Here is a 16,191-nt window from a genome sequence, read left to right as displayed (position 1 = left end):
GTTCAAACTGTCTGTCATGCTAATTTGTTGTCCGTTAGAAGCAGCAATCGTTAAATTTAAAACATGCTTTTATGCTAACTGGATTCAAGAAAAGGTTTCCAGTGACGAAAAGTCACTGTAAATAGTCAAGGCTGTGCTCTGTTCTGCTATTAAAAGTGAGACAGAACTCTACAAAAACGGCCTGCGCTCAAACCGAGCCACACTGGTGGTGGTTTAGTTATAATCCCCTCTTCAGTGAGGCACCATCAGTACGAAAGGAGTGTGTTGAACAGTTCAGAAAAAGAAAAAAAAGAAAAACCTTTTAAAAAGAAAATGATTCTCCCTTCTTTTTTTTTCCCAAAATATTTCTCTCAGGTAAAGATTGTGACAGGAAAGGATGGGCAGACTGGTACTCCTGTCGCTATAGCAACCCAGCTTCCTCCAAATGTTTCTGCTGCTTTTTCATCCCAGCAGCAACCATTTCAGGTACTTTTCAATGGTTCTAAAATGTAGTTTCATCCCAGATTTTTTTTCTTCATTCAGATTTGGTATTTCTTAGATGAATTAGAATTTTCCCAAGAGCCCATCCCTTATCATCTAAACAAAACAAAAGCCCTTCGCAATCTTCAGATGCATCAGTAGTAATAAAGCCTTGAGGAAGTTAAATCTCTGTCTCCAGGTTGCTGGCTTATTTCATTAACTTTCAGCTTGAATGTTTTCACTTTAGTTTGTTTGTCTTTTGTTTCCCTAATGCATTTGGTTCATTTGTGCATTCTGCATAGTGATAATATGGGTTCTTTTGTCTGTGGCATTGTAATTGTGGATTTCTTCTAAATTTCTTTTCTTTTTTTCCTTATCTATTAAAGGTTTTGAGTATGGCTGCAGAAGGTTTCGGATTTGCCATCCCTGAAATGTTTTAAACAACAATAATAATGCTCCAACACAGTTACTTTTTAAATAACTGCCTGCTTTATTTTAGTTCTACCGTAAATGTTGGGAAGAAGAAACTGAAGTTCTTATTTTTATTATATAAGTATCTTTCTACAATTTTTTTTGTTGTTCATGAGCAAATACTGAACAAAGTAAAGAAATTAATCATTTAAAATTTTTGTGGATCAGTGATGATGCAGCTTTTAAATTCAGGCTAGTATGGGTTTATGCAGCTGCCTTCAACTCTGTGTTACCCAGACACCATTGCTTATCTATCCTGGGAAGCAGCATACCCTCATTCCTCTGCAACTATAGTATTTACCTTTTAGCTCAAGTATATTCACTTAAATAGCAGGTGTTACAGGGTGAATTACTCTGCTGTACCATGCAAGCTGTACAGTCTGCACTGCCTTCATCTAGGTTTTGCAAAATGGGGAGTTAAATGAAATGTAAAACGGGTTGTATTCCTGTGTGTATCAAATGGGATGTTCGCTGTGATATTTTACAGACGAGTTGCAGAGTGAAGGGTCTTGCACTGAGAGCTCTTTGTTATGGCCTGTACTGACGTGTCTTGGAAGCCTCCTTAGGTAGTCAGGCTTTATTGAAGCTGTTTAAAATGTGTGATAGTGTATCAGGTGATTTATTCTAGTGATTAGGATTATCATCAACCTCTAGCTACACCAGGGATGAAGTACTTCTGAAAGTATTATACCATTTCAGAGCTCCTTCAGAGAAACTAGCATGTACATGCTAAAAACATACAAAACTCGCTGTATAATTGTGATAATACCTTTAGCACAAACTGCTAACAGAAAGTATAATCTCTTTCCATCAGTCTTTGTCTTTGTACCTGATGTGTCCCAATCAGCATCGTCATTCAAATTTGAGTGTGTAAGTGCAGCACTCAGAGTGATTATTGTGGGCATGCTGCATAATCATGACCTCCAGAGAACTACATTATTTTAATTAAAGTTAGGAGAGTTTTAGTCTAATATGACTGGTATATGACTGCAATTTTATAAAGACATAATATCTTTGCTCTTTGAAGTCTCTGGCCTAAATTATGTGGTGATAATGCAGACAGCTGGGAGGCATACTCTTAAGAAAATGTCAGTCAAAAATAGTAAAGTAGAGATGCAGCCTGGAACTGTGAGCATGCAGTCATCCAGAGTAAGAGTGCAGGTGTCATAAATGGCATTTGAAGCAGAGTTTGGAGAACATACTTGCTTAAGTTGATGTCCCAGAAAGCATTTGATGCCAACAGGACACAAGCTGAATTTGTTAATTAATCCAGTAGCATTGCAGAGAAGAAGTTTTTGTGACTTACTTTGAAAATTCTATAAATGTCTAACTGTATGATGCTCTGCCAGACACTGACCATTGGAGTTGAGATATGCTGCATGTCTGCCTTATGAGAAGACAAACATTTGAAAACTTCACCCATATCGAGAGTGATATGACAGCGAACGATGACCATTAGGGATGAATACGAGTTAAGAGAGTCTTAAACCCAAAATTCACATCTCAAGGCTACAGCTGTACTGCTAGAGTGGCCGCAAATGCTTCACAGCAGCAAAGAGAGAAATGTTATTAATTCATAGCTATTGATTTAACATGAGTGTCATGAGGTGTATTCAGCTCACAAAGGAGTGTTTGAAACCCAGTCATTTTAGGTGATGATGGCTATGTTTATTAATACCGTTCGATGAAGCATTGGAGGTGCAGGGGTTGTGACTGCTACGGTGCATTTCAGTATAGACTGTGTTTACTTCCTTAGGCTTAATTTACGTTGGTAGAATTTCTATAAAAAATCAGAGAAGAAAAGACCTGTGAAGAAACTGTGAGATTCTTTGGGGAAATTGCTGTCTTTGCTTTGTTGTCATAATAAATTTTCACAACATCTGCAAACCCTTACTGTACATCAATATCGCAAAGGCTCTTGCCATCAGAAGATTAGATGAACCCGAGTGCAAAATTAACTCATTTTCTGGGACATAGAGACTGCCATATATAAAGTCTGTGTTTATGTTTTCTGTTAGAATCTCCTAAGACGTTTCTTGGGATAGTCCTTATTTTTTCTCATCTTGAGTTTCATAGTAGAATATTGGGTGTAGCATGGCTAAATATTGAGGAGAACTTAAAAATATGACTTGGAAACTCACTGAAAAGATTGGGCTTGCACAAACACTGACGGACTTTAAGAAGTACTTGCCAGTAGTGCTGAGTGCCCAAAGAGCATGGAAATGGTCATATACACAAAATTGTTTGCGTGAATAATCCTGTATGTAAGTTTGCCATCTGAGTTTGATATTGAAAGGATTATCTAGGATGTATTCTCCACCAATGTTGCCAATATTAATTGTAGTAATTTTAAAGTGAAGTTTTCTTGTGCTTTGTAATCCTACTGAAGCTAAACTCCAACTTGCTGAATCAAACCCCAGTGATTTGTTTCCCATCTCAATATCAGTAGTATATATGAAAGAGGTTTCAATCTTGTTAATTCATAATTGTGTGATGCTTATCCTCAGACAAAATGTCTAGTAATTTCTGATGAGCTCTGATGTCCCATTAGCCTTATGGCAAAATCGTGTTTCTCCTCATGGAGTTTCTTCATGGTACTCCTTTGGCCACCTGTGCAAACAAGTACGAGTCTAGCATGTGGAGAACTGGAATTGGAACTTGTAACTTGGCTGAGATTCTTTTATTCCATCTTCTGAGTCTTAGCAGTTCTTCCTGGAATATTTCAAGACTATCATGGAGCACTATCCTCAGAGTGACAGTGGTGGAGACACAAGGAAGCTAAAGTGGCCTTCAGGATGAGGGTTCATTTGTGTTACAGATGTTTTACACAGAATGAAAAGGATTAGATTTCACAAGTGTATTGACTCTCTTTTCTTATTTTTGTGTCTTATCAGTTATGATACAATTTATGCATAAACTCTCTTTGCTCATCTAATTTCCCTTCTAATTAATCCTGTAATGAAGTCGCAATATTTCATTTTTGTCATGTCAGCATTTTATTGTAGCTATATACTGCATGAATACGTCATTTTGACTTCATTGCAGCATTATGCAAATAATGAAGGGTAATGCATTAATGAAAATTTCCATTCATTAAAAAGAAAAAATATTGGACAAGTTTATTTTTTACGTATCCCATTTTCCTGGGTTTGATATCACTTTTTTAAAAAATGTGGACATGTTTTATATATAACCTAACTTCATCAATTTAATTACTGTTTTAAAATTTAAACTCAACGGTGACTATCTGTGCATTATGGACAGCTACAACTTTATACCAGATATTGAATGTCTGGTTTTCTTCATTGTACGACTGTTCTGAAGGATTTGTTCTGTGCTGGCCTCTTGAGATCCATTTGTAAATGACACCTTGGTGTTGTTTGACTATCTACAGACTGAACTGTTGTGATTTGTTTTCTTTTTCCAATAGCAAACGCATACAGGGACTCCAGTAACACCGACTGTGAACACCATAGAAATTGAAGCTTTTAAGAGACAGCAGGCACTTGCACCAGCAGGTATGTTCCACAGACAGAATTTCACTTTGGTTCTTTATTTTTCCAAACAGTTATTGGAGCCCACTCTTCTGTAACTCTCGAAATACAGTTTTGCCTCACCTTGGGAAATGGCGGATCCTTAGGACTATCTGTTGTGAATGGTGCTGTGTGAAGAGTGCACTCCGCTCACAATATATAGGACTGGATTTGGCAGGCATGGAGACATTGTTAGGTTGATTGTTCTGGCTAAGAAGATTGGAGATGGCCAACTTGAAGTTAGAGAGTCTCTGCCCATGGAACATGTTCTTCATAAATGCTACACATGTATATTAGTCGTAGCTTTCTGAGCTGATGTTGGAACCATGTGTAGTAGTTTGCTTTGTAAAATTGAACCCATTCCATTATACCATGCCATAAATGGAATTTGAATATCACAGATTCGTCTAAGAGACCACGAATTGAAGTGGGCCGTCATGGGATGGTTTTTCAGCACCCGGGTGTGGCTTCAGGAGTTCCTCTTCAACAACTAATGCCAACGGCACAAGGTACTGTGTCACCACATGCCAATTGCACATTAATTTAACAAGGAGATGTTAGTGATGGGACTAGAAACTTGGGCTAACAGCCTTCCAAGATCCTAGTTTCACCACAGACTTCTCCATGTAAATTAATACTTGGTATGCAATGCCTGGTTTGTTTAAGGAGCTGAGTGACGGGCTCCAAAAGTGCATGTGGGCATGGAAATACGTCACAGGTGCTGATGCAAAATGGTTAATCTGAGAATTCTGGAACTGAGCCAATGATTTCTGAAAAGGAAACCTCCTAATTTGCAACATCATGACAAATTTTTGTTTGTTAGTCATGCCAACCTTTAGAATATGTGTTAGACTGACTGTGTTAAGAACTAAATATTATTTAGACTTGATGCTGTTATGTTAGGTTAAATTCCATTAGCTCACTAGTCCTTTTTTTTTTTTAAGTGTAACAAATTCAGAAGACATATAATGACTTTTTTTTATAGTTGCTGTGCTCCAAATTTTAGTTGCAGTCCTGTGCATGAAATACGTTGTTGTTTATTGTAATGGTGATTTATTTTGTGATTGTGATGTGATATTTTCAAGTGATGGTGTCTTGTGGCAAAGTAAGTAACAAATTAGTCTATTGGCAGTTGGTTTCCTCTTTATATTGGTAAAGAGCATTGGGAGTTTTAATTTCATCTGTGTTGTGTTTCCTCTTGCTTTGTAGGTGGAATGCCTCCCACTCCTCAAACCGTACAGCTGACGGGACAGAAGCAGAGCCAACAGCAGTATGACCCATCTAAAGGCCCTCCTGTGCAGAATGCAGCAAGTCTGCATACGCCTCCACCGCAGCTGCCAGCGAGACTGCAACCTGCCAATGTCCCCATGACGTCCCTCCCAGCTGCGCTGCAGCTTTCACAGCAGCAACCGCAGATAGTGGAATCTCCAGCTCAGCCCCAGATTCAGGTGAAGATCCAGGCTCAAAGCATACCCCTGACTTCCCCACCACTTCCAGCGCCGCTTCAACAGCAGGTGCCACCAGCAATCCATGTGCAAGGACAGACACCAAACCAAGTGTCACAGCCACAAGCTACAATACAGCAACAGGTACGTGAGCTTTGTTGGGATGAAAATATGTTTGTTCCAGTGCCCAGTAAAATTTAGTAACACTATCTTCTTGAAAATATGTGAAATACATCAATGTTTTTAATTCCACTGGACACTTAAATCCTTTCCTTATAAAAATGCAGGTGTAAATTTGTTGTTAAATTAAATTTAAGTCCGCATTATGTTCTGTTGTGGTGTAGACTAAGACAGTATTGAATCCTAAACTGATCACTAACAAAGCTGTTTCTTGGGCAGACTGTGACTCTGACACGACCGTCTGCAGATCCTGCTCAGACTTCTCAGCGTCTTACGGCAAATACGCTACCGCCTACCTCATCTGTTGCGCCAGCAACTATCTCGGGCACAACACCGCCTTCTCCATATCCAGTACAAACAAACAGAACCTCTCCAGCAACTAACAAGTCCCTGTCTCCTATCGCATCAAAACCCCCAGGCTTAGCAGTAGCTGCAGCACCTAAAACACAAAGTCCAGCTCAGAACGCAGCAGTATTACCACAGGACAACTCTCAAGACAAGCTTGCTGAGCAAGTAAAGCTGGTAAGATTTTTGGTTTTCCCCTGAATCCTATGAACAGTTAACACACAAATAACACCTAACACGAGCTGCGTGTTTGGTTTATGAAAAGGGGCTGTTTTTCAGGGTGGGTGGTGTGTTCGGGTTTGTTTGTTTTTCTTTTTGGTGTGCTTTACATACTGAGTTTTGCTTTTGTGGGCATTCAGAGAAGTTGACGATTTACTGGTCTTCGTACGGTTGTTGTGTTCTTTTTCTATTACATTGATTTCTATCTACTCATTTGAGGTGAACTGCAACCTTATTTATTTTTATAGCTAACTGGAGGTGGTGTTTTGCTTATTTAACAGGAACATCATAGAGAACTGTTTTTTTCCCCACAAAATCAAGCAGTATTAGCAGTGAAAATATATTTATCTTCTGTGGATAAATACATTAGCGATTTCAGTTTATGAAACACAAAGGATTATTTAATTGCAGTTTGCATGATTTGTAACTTGTTTTTTGTGATGCCCAGTGAAACTTTTTTAATTGTGTTTTCTAACAAAGTACCTCTTGTAATAATACAGGTTGAAGTACTGTGATTCTCTTTACGCATAAGTTGAATTTAGTCCTGTAATTTTTCTTTGATGCAGTGTTCAGACTTGATTTTTGTAATGCCTGTGTCATGCTGTTACACCTTTTTTTCCTGTCAATGATTTTGACCAAATGGGAGCAATTATTTTTCTGTTTGGCTACTATTTTAGGTGGATTCTGGAGTTTTGTTCTAACTGTATATACTTCTTTTTAAGGAAAATCAAATCCATCAGCGAATAGCGGAACTGAGAAAGGAAGGTTTATGGTCCCTGAGACGACTGCCTAAACTCCAAGAGGCTCCAAGACCAAAATCTCACTGGGATTATTTGCTGGAAGAAATGCAGTGGATGGCAACTGATTTTGCCCAAGAGAGAAAGTGGAAGATGGCAACTGCCAAGAAGGTACTTGGAAAACATATTTTTGACTTGGAACAATCACTCAGCGTGGTAGCAAAGCTATTTAAATGTTCTTTTTCTACAGATAGAGTGATGGGAGTGTAAGGCACTGATTTTTAACTTAAAGGAGAGGCCATATTGTCAGCTTTGGATATTCTAGCATTTGAAACAGACTAGATAATTGTATTGATTGTGGATGCAAATAATAGTTTTGGATTTTGTGGATGTTGACTGGGTCCCCTAAACAAGCTATTTATTTCAAGAGGAATAAATACGTTGACTGGGTCGTACTTAAAAACTACAGCTGCCGTGCCTGTCTCACAAATATTACTCCCTCTCAATGAAGAGTAAATACACAATTTTGTAAATAACCTCCATTGGGTGTGTTTGTCTAATTCTTTCTTAATCTCAGGAAAAGATGGAGGAGAAACCATGGAGTTCTAAGGACAGCCGTGGAAACATGGCAGAGAACTGTTTCCATAGGGGAAGGGAACAGCACTGTGGGAAAAATTAAACCAGTGATGGAATGAAAATTGGGGTGGTGTGAGATGAAATGTGTAAAATCTCTTTGTTTACAATAAGCAATAGTTTTCTATGGATTCTAGCAATGTTGCACCTTCTTTTGATACATTTATGACCTGTTTGGGCTAATGAAGAGAGCAACTGAAGGTCGTTAGTTTAAAATGCCATATTGTTTTCATTTATATATACTGAAATGATGGAAACTCAGAACTCTGTTCCTTATAAGCAAAGTACTGAAATAGGTGTATCATTTTGTAAAATGAAGATCTACATTTTGAATATAAATTACATCTGAATTTGAAGCACTTACTCCATTTGTGGCCAATGATAAGTATTTAAGAACAGGAGAAACAGGAAGGACGAATAGGAAATGATCCTTCCCCTGGCAGCATGCTTCAAACTTCTGGATGTCAATGTTTCAGAGACCTCCTGGGCTAAAGGTTGCAAGCAAGTCAGTCTTTAACAGCCATTGACTGATCTTTCGCTCGTGTATGTACACTCTTTTTGAACTCATTTTACCATTGGTCTCTGACATTTTGTGGTTTGATTTCTATGACTTCATATGGGCTGTCTGAAAAAATAGTTTTCTTTTATGTGTTCGCTGCTAATTTCAGTAGATTCTTCTCTAATTTTTGTATGGAGAGTAGTGAATTAAGAGTTTTCTACTTGATTGCTTAGTTATAGTTCATGTATTTTCTTTTTTCCTTTGAGTTTCATGTCTGTGGTTTTACTAGCATGGTAAAAATTAGAAATATTAGAGGTAAGTGCGATGCGTGTAGAACTATGGTCAACATCTGGCTGCTAACCACTGTAAGCTTAAAAAAACGCAATGATGTGTATTTTGGAGTAACCTAATTCTCTGTCTCTCATGTTATTTTAGATGGTAAGAACTGTGGCTCGTTATCATGAAGAAAAGAAACTTAATGAAGAACGAGCTAAAAGGGAAGAACAAAACAAACTAAGGCGAATTGCTGCCTCAATTGCTAGGGAAATAGAATACTTCTGGTCTAACATTGAACAGGTAAAAATACTGACTTACTAATACTTGTGCAAATCATACTGTTTTTTTAATCTTCTGTAATTTATTATAAAATGTAAGTGCTTTATTGGATTTGATTTACGTTTCAGGTTGTTGAAATAAAACTGCAAATTGAATTTCAAGAGAAAAGGAAAAAAGCTTTGAATTTAAAGAGAATTTCAAGGAAAGGTAATTGTATTCCATTTCAGAAGAAATCCAGTCTAAATCCTGATGCTATTGTTTTACATAGTTTCACTCAGTGGGTATTAATCATATTGGTGATAGAATTGTGAGATGCTAAATAATAGGTTGTGAACAATTCTGAACTATGAGTTATGGGATTTTTAATGGTTTTGTGCTAGATTTTGCAATATTTCTTGTGTTCTACGTTGAATGTTTTATGTTTAAAAGTTCACATAAGAAACATAAAATTGCTAAGTGGCTAAAGCATACATGAAGTATAATAATTTTCCAGGTAGGGATACAAAACCTGTAGAAGACCTTTTATTGGAAAAAGGAAGTGAAATGGTAAGTCTTCCTGTTTCTTAAAAAACACATCATATTACTTTAAACATGACTACCCGTGTGAAAAAGTTTTGATAGACGTGACAGTTTCCTTAAATACACAGTGATGATAAGCAGATTTCTGTGTTGTCACTGACAATTGAACATATTATCATAAGCACAAATATATATTTTTTTCTGGTTATGAACCACAGCTTTTAATGGGGAAGTGGACTGCGGTTAATATGTCTTTTAAAGGAAGAATTCATACTTACTCAATGGCTTTGAAGCATTCATTCTGAGACTGCAAGACAAAGACATGTACAAATTATTGTCAGGCTTCATTTTGGGCAGGAGTTTCATCTGCTGTGACCAGGGGTAGACCCTGTGGGGCATGAAAGCATGTCTTCAGTTGTTCAGCTGTGATTTATCTGCTGACATATGTAGGTATATATTCCAGAATGGATCAAACCAAATGAAACTTAAATATCTTTTGCCATAGACGTAATATGTGCTAGGACTCCTTGGCTACATCTGTGAAGTTGGAAAAAAATGGATGAGGGATTGTTCTAAGGCCCTGAGCCATCTGGCATGGCACAGCTGATGCCCACTTGCTGAAGTGCTCCCCTTTCACCAAGCAGAATGCCTGTATCTGAATTTCCTGTTAGGAACAAGCTTTAGTATGTGTTATCAGCCAAACTGTGGCCTAGCACTGTCTGCGAGCATTAATTTGCGCAGGCTAAACCATGCTGGGCAGCTGAGAGTGAAATACTGTTGGCCTGTGCCATATCCCTTTTTAAATGAGTAGTAAAAATTTAGTCCGTGATTCCAACCTCGTGGAGAGTTTTGTGCCTTAATGATGTTTTTAAGGGAAAGAGTGTACTATGGGTCTGTGCTACAGCTGGACCCGAGTAATTTGAGCCACAAACACTTGAAGTGGCTGATTGCATGCTACTTTCAGTACAGAAGCAGAGTATCTGTTTTTGCATGATCAGGAAAGTGCCAATAAGTGTTGTATGTCTGTTAGCATATACTGTTGTGATTGCAAGGCATTTGTTGCTTTCTTTAAAAAACAAACAAAAAACCTCCCTAACTTTGTTTTCTATTATTTTACATATTTTAAATATTTAATGCTAGGGTGGTTCATCATCTGGAAGGAAAAGAAAGGCAAGCACATCTTTGACTGATGAGGAAGGTAAGTCACCTCTCAAAATTGTGCATCTGTAGCGTAGTATGTAAGTTGTATATTAAAACCCTGAAACCACAGGTTGTTGGTCTGTAATTGCATGGATGCAATGCTTTTCACAAACCAAGTACCAACCCTCATTCATTTCTTGGAGAGATTAGATAGTGAGATAGTAAATTTTCCTTAAAAGAGCTGCAGTGAGAATTTGAAAATATCTTCCCTGAAAACACACTGCCATTATTGTTGGTGGATTTTAATTCTTTCTGTTCTCATTCCTTTGTTTCTCAAACTTTACTAGTGGTCTTAAACTTCTTATGAGGATTTCAGACTGAATAACCCATCTACATTAGTTCCTTTCTTGTGATGACACGTGTCATGTTTCTGACAAAGAAAATCCCCTGTTTAATGCTTCAGAATAACCTGTCTCTGGTGACTGTTGTCCACCAATGCTTAAGAGTTCAAGACTTCCTTTTGTCCTGAGCAGAGGTGCTTCTCTCCTTTTCGCTTGTCTTTTAAGTTCCATGTGTAGTTGCTCTCGGATTTTCTTGTTTTCCATACATGTCTCAGTTTTTTTGAATCCTGCTAGCTTACAGTATTCTGTTCTAGTACACTTCAGAGGCATATAATTACAAACTTCCCGATTTATTGTGTAGTTTGAATGCCAAGGTTAGCATTTGTTTTTATTTTAGTTGAAGATGAAGAAGAAACAATTGAAGAACAAGAAGCTAGAGAAGGAAACATAAACCATCAAACTGAGTTGTCTAATCTAGCCAAAGAAGGTAGGCGAGTAGCTTGATTCCTCTCTGTGCTGGGCTGTGAAACAGCAGGTGAAAACATGCAGCGGTTATTATATTTGTAAATAGGGTTACAGGTGAGAAGTTGAATGCGTTCAGGTGTTCAGTCATATGTAATCCATATTTATTTTTTTCTGTTTGGAAAGTGGTAGTGATTAGTTTGTTGTGGAATGATGGTGGACATCTGTACTTTATAAAGCAGTCCATATACTTAACTAATTATCACAAAAGGTGGCTTGAGAAAAAAGTATTTCTCTGCTGAAGCACTGCATTTCTTTAAAACTTCACAAAAAGACTCAGCCGAAGTTCTAGGGATGCATGATAAATACGTAAAACCAGAAGTGTATCAGATTGAACAAGAACATTTTATCATCAGCTGTCTTGAGTATCTCAGAAGGGTTTTGTGACCCGCCTGGTAAGTCTGAAAGGGCCCTGAAGTGCTGATCTTGGGGGTTATAAATACCCAAAGATACAGAGCTTTTAAAAACAATACTCTGGCTAGCAGCTCTTTCATTAGCAACATAACAATAACTGCTCTGCTGAGCTTGATGTATGCAAAGTATCCCATAGGGATCACTTCACTTATCATGGTAAAAACCTTGCTGATTTTTAGAGGCAAGCTTCCCATTAAGCTAAGCTCTCCTGGCAATTAATATGCAGTTTCCAAATCCGTTTGTTTGGTCTGTTTGGCAGCTTAGTGGCTGCAACCAGCTGGCCAGTTGGAGGGATTATAACTCTTGGCCAGTCAGCCAAGTTCCTAATGAGGATGTTTCCTGATTGATTGGCCACTGCCAGCATGCACATTCCAGCTTCAGTAGATCGGACAAGGGATCATGGAGATACTCTTTAGTGGGGTTGAGGTACAGGTCAGTTTTGAAACTTTGAAGTCGTGAATTGTCTTTCAACCGCTCGGCTGGATTTGATGCCCCTACCTCCCCAACCAGTGGTTTACTGTCCGTTTGTATGGTGGGTTTGTAATGTAGTAAAAAGCAAGCGGGGTGAGCAGACTGCTTGGTGTAATGCCAAGTGTTCTCCTTAATCGAGGTCATTAAATAAATATTGCCATCATCCACCTAATAATTACCTCTTCAGTTAACTTCTGATTAGAGAACTGGCTTTATGCAGTTGTGAAAAATGTAATGAGATTAAAAGCAATGGTATTGATTGTTACAAGTTTTGATATTTTTAAACTTACATCCTTTAATGACCTTCAGCTGAATTGCCTCTGGAAGATTTACTAAAGATGTATGAAGGTGCCTTTGCTGAGAATTTTCACTGGCCCCAGCCGAAGCCTGACAGTGAAGAGGATAGCAGTGAGGAAGGTAAATTTTTTGTTTTTTTGGAAGACGTTGTGCTGACTTATAAGGTGAAATAAGTTGATTGGCTCTCCAGGTCTCAGTTAAAAGACATTTTATGCTAGGGGAAAACATATATTGAGTGAATCACATTTGAAATGTTTTTTAAGTGAAGAAGAATGTTATGTACAAGAATGAATGGAAAGTATGATGGCTTTCTTGCTAAGTATTTGGAATGATCATCAGAAAATTTAGATTTATTCCTGTTATTACTAAATATTTTTGGTCTGTAAAGAATTTCTTCCTTTTTTTCATTTCTCAGCTCATGAAAAGAGGGCAGTGTTTGCCTGTCTTAAAGACAAGATGCGTGAGATTCTTAGGAACAATAGTAAGCCATAGAAGAGTGTCTCTACACTGAATTAAACAGCACACTGCATAGCTAGCTATTATTACACAGTTGCCATCTGTTTGGTACTAAAGTGATGATAGAATTACATATTTGAGGATAGATTTTAGGTAGTATGAGAGGACCTCCCTAGAAGTTGTGAAAAGCTAATGGTCATGTTAGCCTAGCTAGTGTGAACATCCAGAACGTGTACGTGATCCTGAGCTTAGGCTATTTTCATTTTAGCTTCACTAGCCTGAAAATCATAGGATTGCTTTTAAAAGTTAGCTGCCTCCTTTTAGATCTCTGTCTGAGTTCTAAGCATCTCAATTCCTTTGTGTAATGGACACTTAAGTTAATTTTAAATGCCAGTGTAATTTTTCTCTCTCATAGAAATGGAAGACCATATCTCTGATCGGGAAGGTCCTCAGAAAGAAGTTGTCCTCATAGACTCTCTTCTCAGTATTGACCAGTACAAGGGTATAGACAGATCAAGTCCTCCAAAGAAGCATATGCGAGACATAGCAGAAGTTGCTGCTGCAGCAGAGATGCTGTTACCTAAAGGCAGCTCTAGGATAACAACAGCGGTAAGACTCCTTTTCTGCTAACGTGTGTGCTTACTTTTACATAAAGAATGCATTTTTCTTGATTTCACAGATTTTGAAAGCAAATTACCATAAATATTTTCTAGTTATTGAACTATAGAATGGTTATGCTTTATGACATGCTCTGTGAATTTAACTCGGGGAAAAAAGTGTCAAATCATTCATATTACAGGTAAAATACAATACTCCGTCACTATTGTATGGGCCTCTCAGAGAATATCAAAAGATTGGGCTTGATTGGCTAGCAAAGCTGTACAGGAAGAATCTCAATGGCATTCTGGCAGATGAGGCTGGGCTTGGAAAAACAGTACAAATTATCGCCTTTTTTGCCCACTTGGCTTGTAATGAAGGTAAGTTCATTTGCCTAACAAATTTAAATAGGTACTGGGCCAGCATTATCTTTGTGAATTGTAGCCTAGGGACACATTTTTTTTCTGCTGAACCATATCAGACTTTATTTAATGCACAGAGTAAGATTATGTCAGAAAAACTTCCTTAGATTGTGTGACATAGGGGTGCCTTCTTAGCAAGTATACTGTTTGATCAATCTGCTGTTACCTTCTAGGTGATAAAATTCTTCTGAAGTCTAGTTTAACAATATAAAAAAACCTCACAAATTGTTTAATGACCGGATGGCCACAGAGAGTTAAATTCAAGGAGTAAATATGAATAATTGGACAAGTGTGTCTTGTATATCATCTCAGATATTACTAATAGTGTTATACTGAGGATGGTTGAAGAGTATAAGTAAGGCAAGCTTGTTTGTGGAGGTAGTATGTCTTATTCGAGCAGTTGATGTAGTTGAGGGAAAAATAGACATTAGGTGCACAAGGGGTACTTGAGGTCTGAAAAATAATAAAGAATAGATTAGTCATTAGCATACCTCTGTTGTTATTCGATCTCACTTGCAATGACAAGTTTAGTGCACTGCTCTTAAAAAATCAGGGGAAAATATAAGCCATGTGAATCGTCAGCATTCTCTTTCTACTGTTAATTGCTATGTTTCCCCTTCTGTAGGTAATTGGGGCCCTCACCTTGTTGTTGTACGGAGCTGCAACATACTGAAATGGGAACTGGAATTGAAACGCTGGTGCCCAGGGTTGAAAATACTTCTCTACTTTGGCAGCCAAAGGGAACTTAGGGCAAAAAGACAGGTACTGTATTTTGCAACTCTTACACTGTTGTATTTAGCATTTTAGACGTCAAGACTCTTCCTTTGGCCTGCATTTATCTATATGTTCCTTACATTCTGATGGGATATGAGAACTTTTTAACACTACAGGTTGGTTTACAGAGAGATTCAACTTAACAATTGTAGATTTTCAAAAGCATTCTTGGAAATCCCTTGGTATTGAGCAATACATGCTTTCGCAACTGACTACAATTCAGAGATCAAGACTGTCTTTTAGAATGCTTTGGGTCATAGTATCTTGCTGTTCTTAGTGAAGAACTAACTGCTTGAGTGTTCTGCCATAATTTTTCTGTCTCGTCCTCTCTTTCTATTTCTGTAGGAATGGACAGAACCCAACAGCTTCAATGTGTGTATCACTTCCTACAAACAGCTGTTCAAAGGCCACCCAGCATTTATGAAAATGCGATGGAAATACTTAATAGTAGATGAGATGCAACAAATAAAGAACATGACTGAGAAACACTGGGAGGCACTTTTCAGTCTCCGCAGGTATGGAGCAGAGAGTTGTTTTTCTGCTGGCAGTGGGTTTTTCTCTCTTCATGTCACACGATTCTCTTCTTAGCAGGAAACTGATGAAAAACCTCTTGATTTGGTCTGGTGACATTCCTGTGTGACATGCACCTGCAGAGGTGTCTTTAGCTGAAAAAAGCAGGTTTCAGAGACATGCTCAGGATCTTTTTGTTGCCACTGTTGTAACACTATGAGTCACCTTGGCTGATACTCTCTGCTACCAAACAGATGCCCTTGAATGTTCTGATACTCTGCAATGAGGAAGCTAGTTTGGTGGTATATTCGAGATGAATATATCCTAGATTTAATTTTATTAAAACTACTTATTTCTTTTGTGTATCTGACAAACCTAAAGCTACAGTGAACAGCGTTTGAATATTGGTGTAGTTTTCACAATGATGCTCGCTAAATGCTGTATCAGTTAAAAGTCTTATTTTGTTATTCACAGCCAGCATCGTTTGCTTCTGATAGACACTCCTTTGCATAACACATTGATGGAGTTGTGGACCATGGTACATTTTCTGATTCCGGGAATTTCCAGACCTTACCTAGACTTTCCAGTAAAAGCAGCTAATGAGGAGAACCAAGATTATTGCCATAAACTGGTCATCAGGTTACACAGAGTA

General features: G+C 37.9%; 1 protein-coding gene across 13 annotated transcripts in view; it reads left to right on the top strand.

The window, feature by feature from the left end:
- The window catches only part of EP400 (E1A binding protein p400), a 50,910-nt gene that overhangs the window by 4,969 nt on the left and 29,750 nt on the right, over nucleotides 1-16,191 (top strand). For 11 of the 13 annotated variants that reach the window (XM_075434413.1, XM_075434411.1, XM_075434410.1 and 8 more), the window contains exons 3-18: nucleotides 4,361-4,448; nucleotides 4,865-4,972; nucleotides 5,673-6,052; nucleotides 6,308-6,610; nucleotides 7,375-7,560; nucleotides 8,957-9,097; nucleotides 9,205-9,283; nucleotides 9,570-9,622; nucleotides 10,736-10,793; nucleotides 11,474-11,563; nucleotides 12,793-12,900; nucleotides 13,652-13,845; nucleotides 14,036-14,213; nucleotides 14,881-15,017; nucleotides 15,375-15,544; nucleotides 16,014-16,188. In XM_075434413.1, coding sequence (XP_075290528.1) covers nucleotides 4,361-4,448; nucleotides 4,865-4,972; nucleotides 5,673-6,052; nucleotides 6,308-6,610; nucleotides 7,375-7,560; nucleotides 8,957-9,097; nucleotides 9,205-9,283; nucleotides 9,570-9,622; nucleotides 10,736-10,793; nucleotides 11,474-11,563; nucleotides 12,793-12,900; nucleotides 13,652-13,845; nucleotides 14,036-14,213; nucleotides 14,881-15,017; nucleotides 15,375-15,544; nucleotides 16,014-16,188 — 2,448 coding nt within the window. The remainder of the gene's footprint in view (nucleotides 1-4,360; nucleotides 4,449-4,864; nucleotides 4,973-5,672; nucleotides 6,053-6,307; nucleotides 6,611-7,374; nucleotides 7,561-8,956; nucleotides 9,098-9,204; nucleotides 9,284-9,569; nucleotides 9,623-10,735; nucleotides 10,794-11,473; nucleotides 11,564-12,792; nucleotides 12,901-13,651; nucleotides 13,846-14,035; nucleotides 14,214-14,880; nucleotides 15,018-15,374; nucleotides 15,545-16,013; nucleotides 16,189-16,191) is intronic. The other 2 variants (XM_075434414.1, XM_075434409.1) reach the window with 1 other exon arrangement.

Source organism: Opisthocomus hoazin, chromosome 13, assembly GCF_030867145.1.
Source record: "Opisthocomus hoazin isolate bOpiHoa1 chromosome 13, bOpiHoa1.hap1, whole genome shotgun sequence".
Classification (NCBI taxonomy): Eukaryota; Metazoa; Chordata; class Aves; order Opisthocomiformes; family Opisthocomidae; genus Opisthocomus; species Opisthocomus hoazin.
Note: the sequence above shows the minus strand (reverse complement) of the source record. Positions and strands in the feature narration are given on the sequence as shown.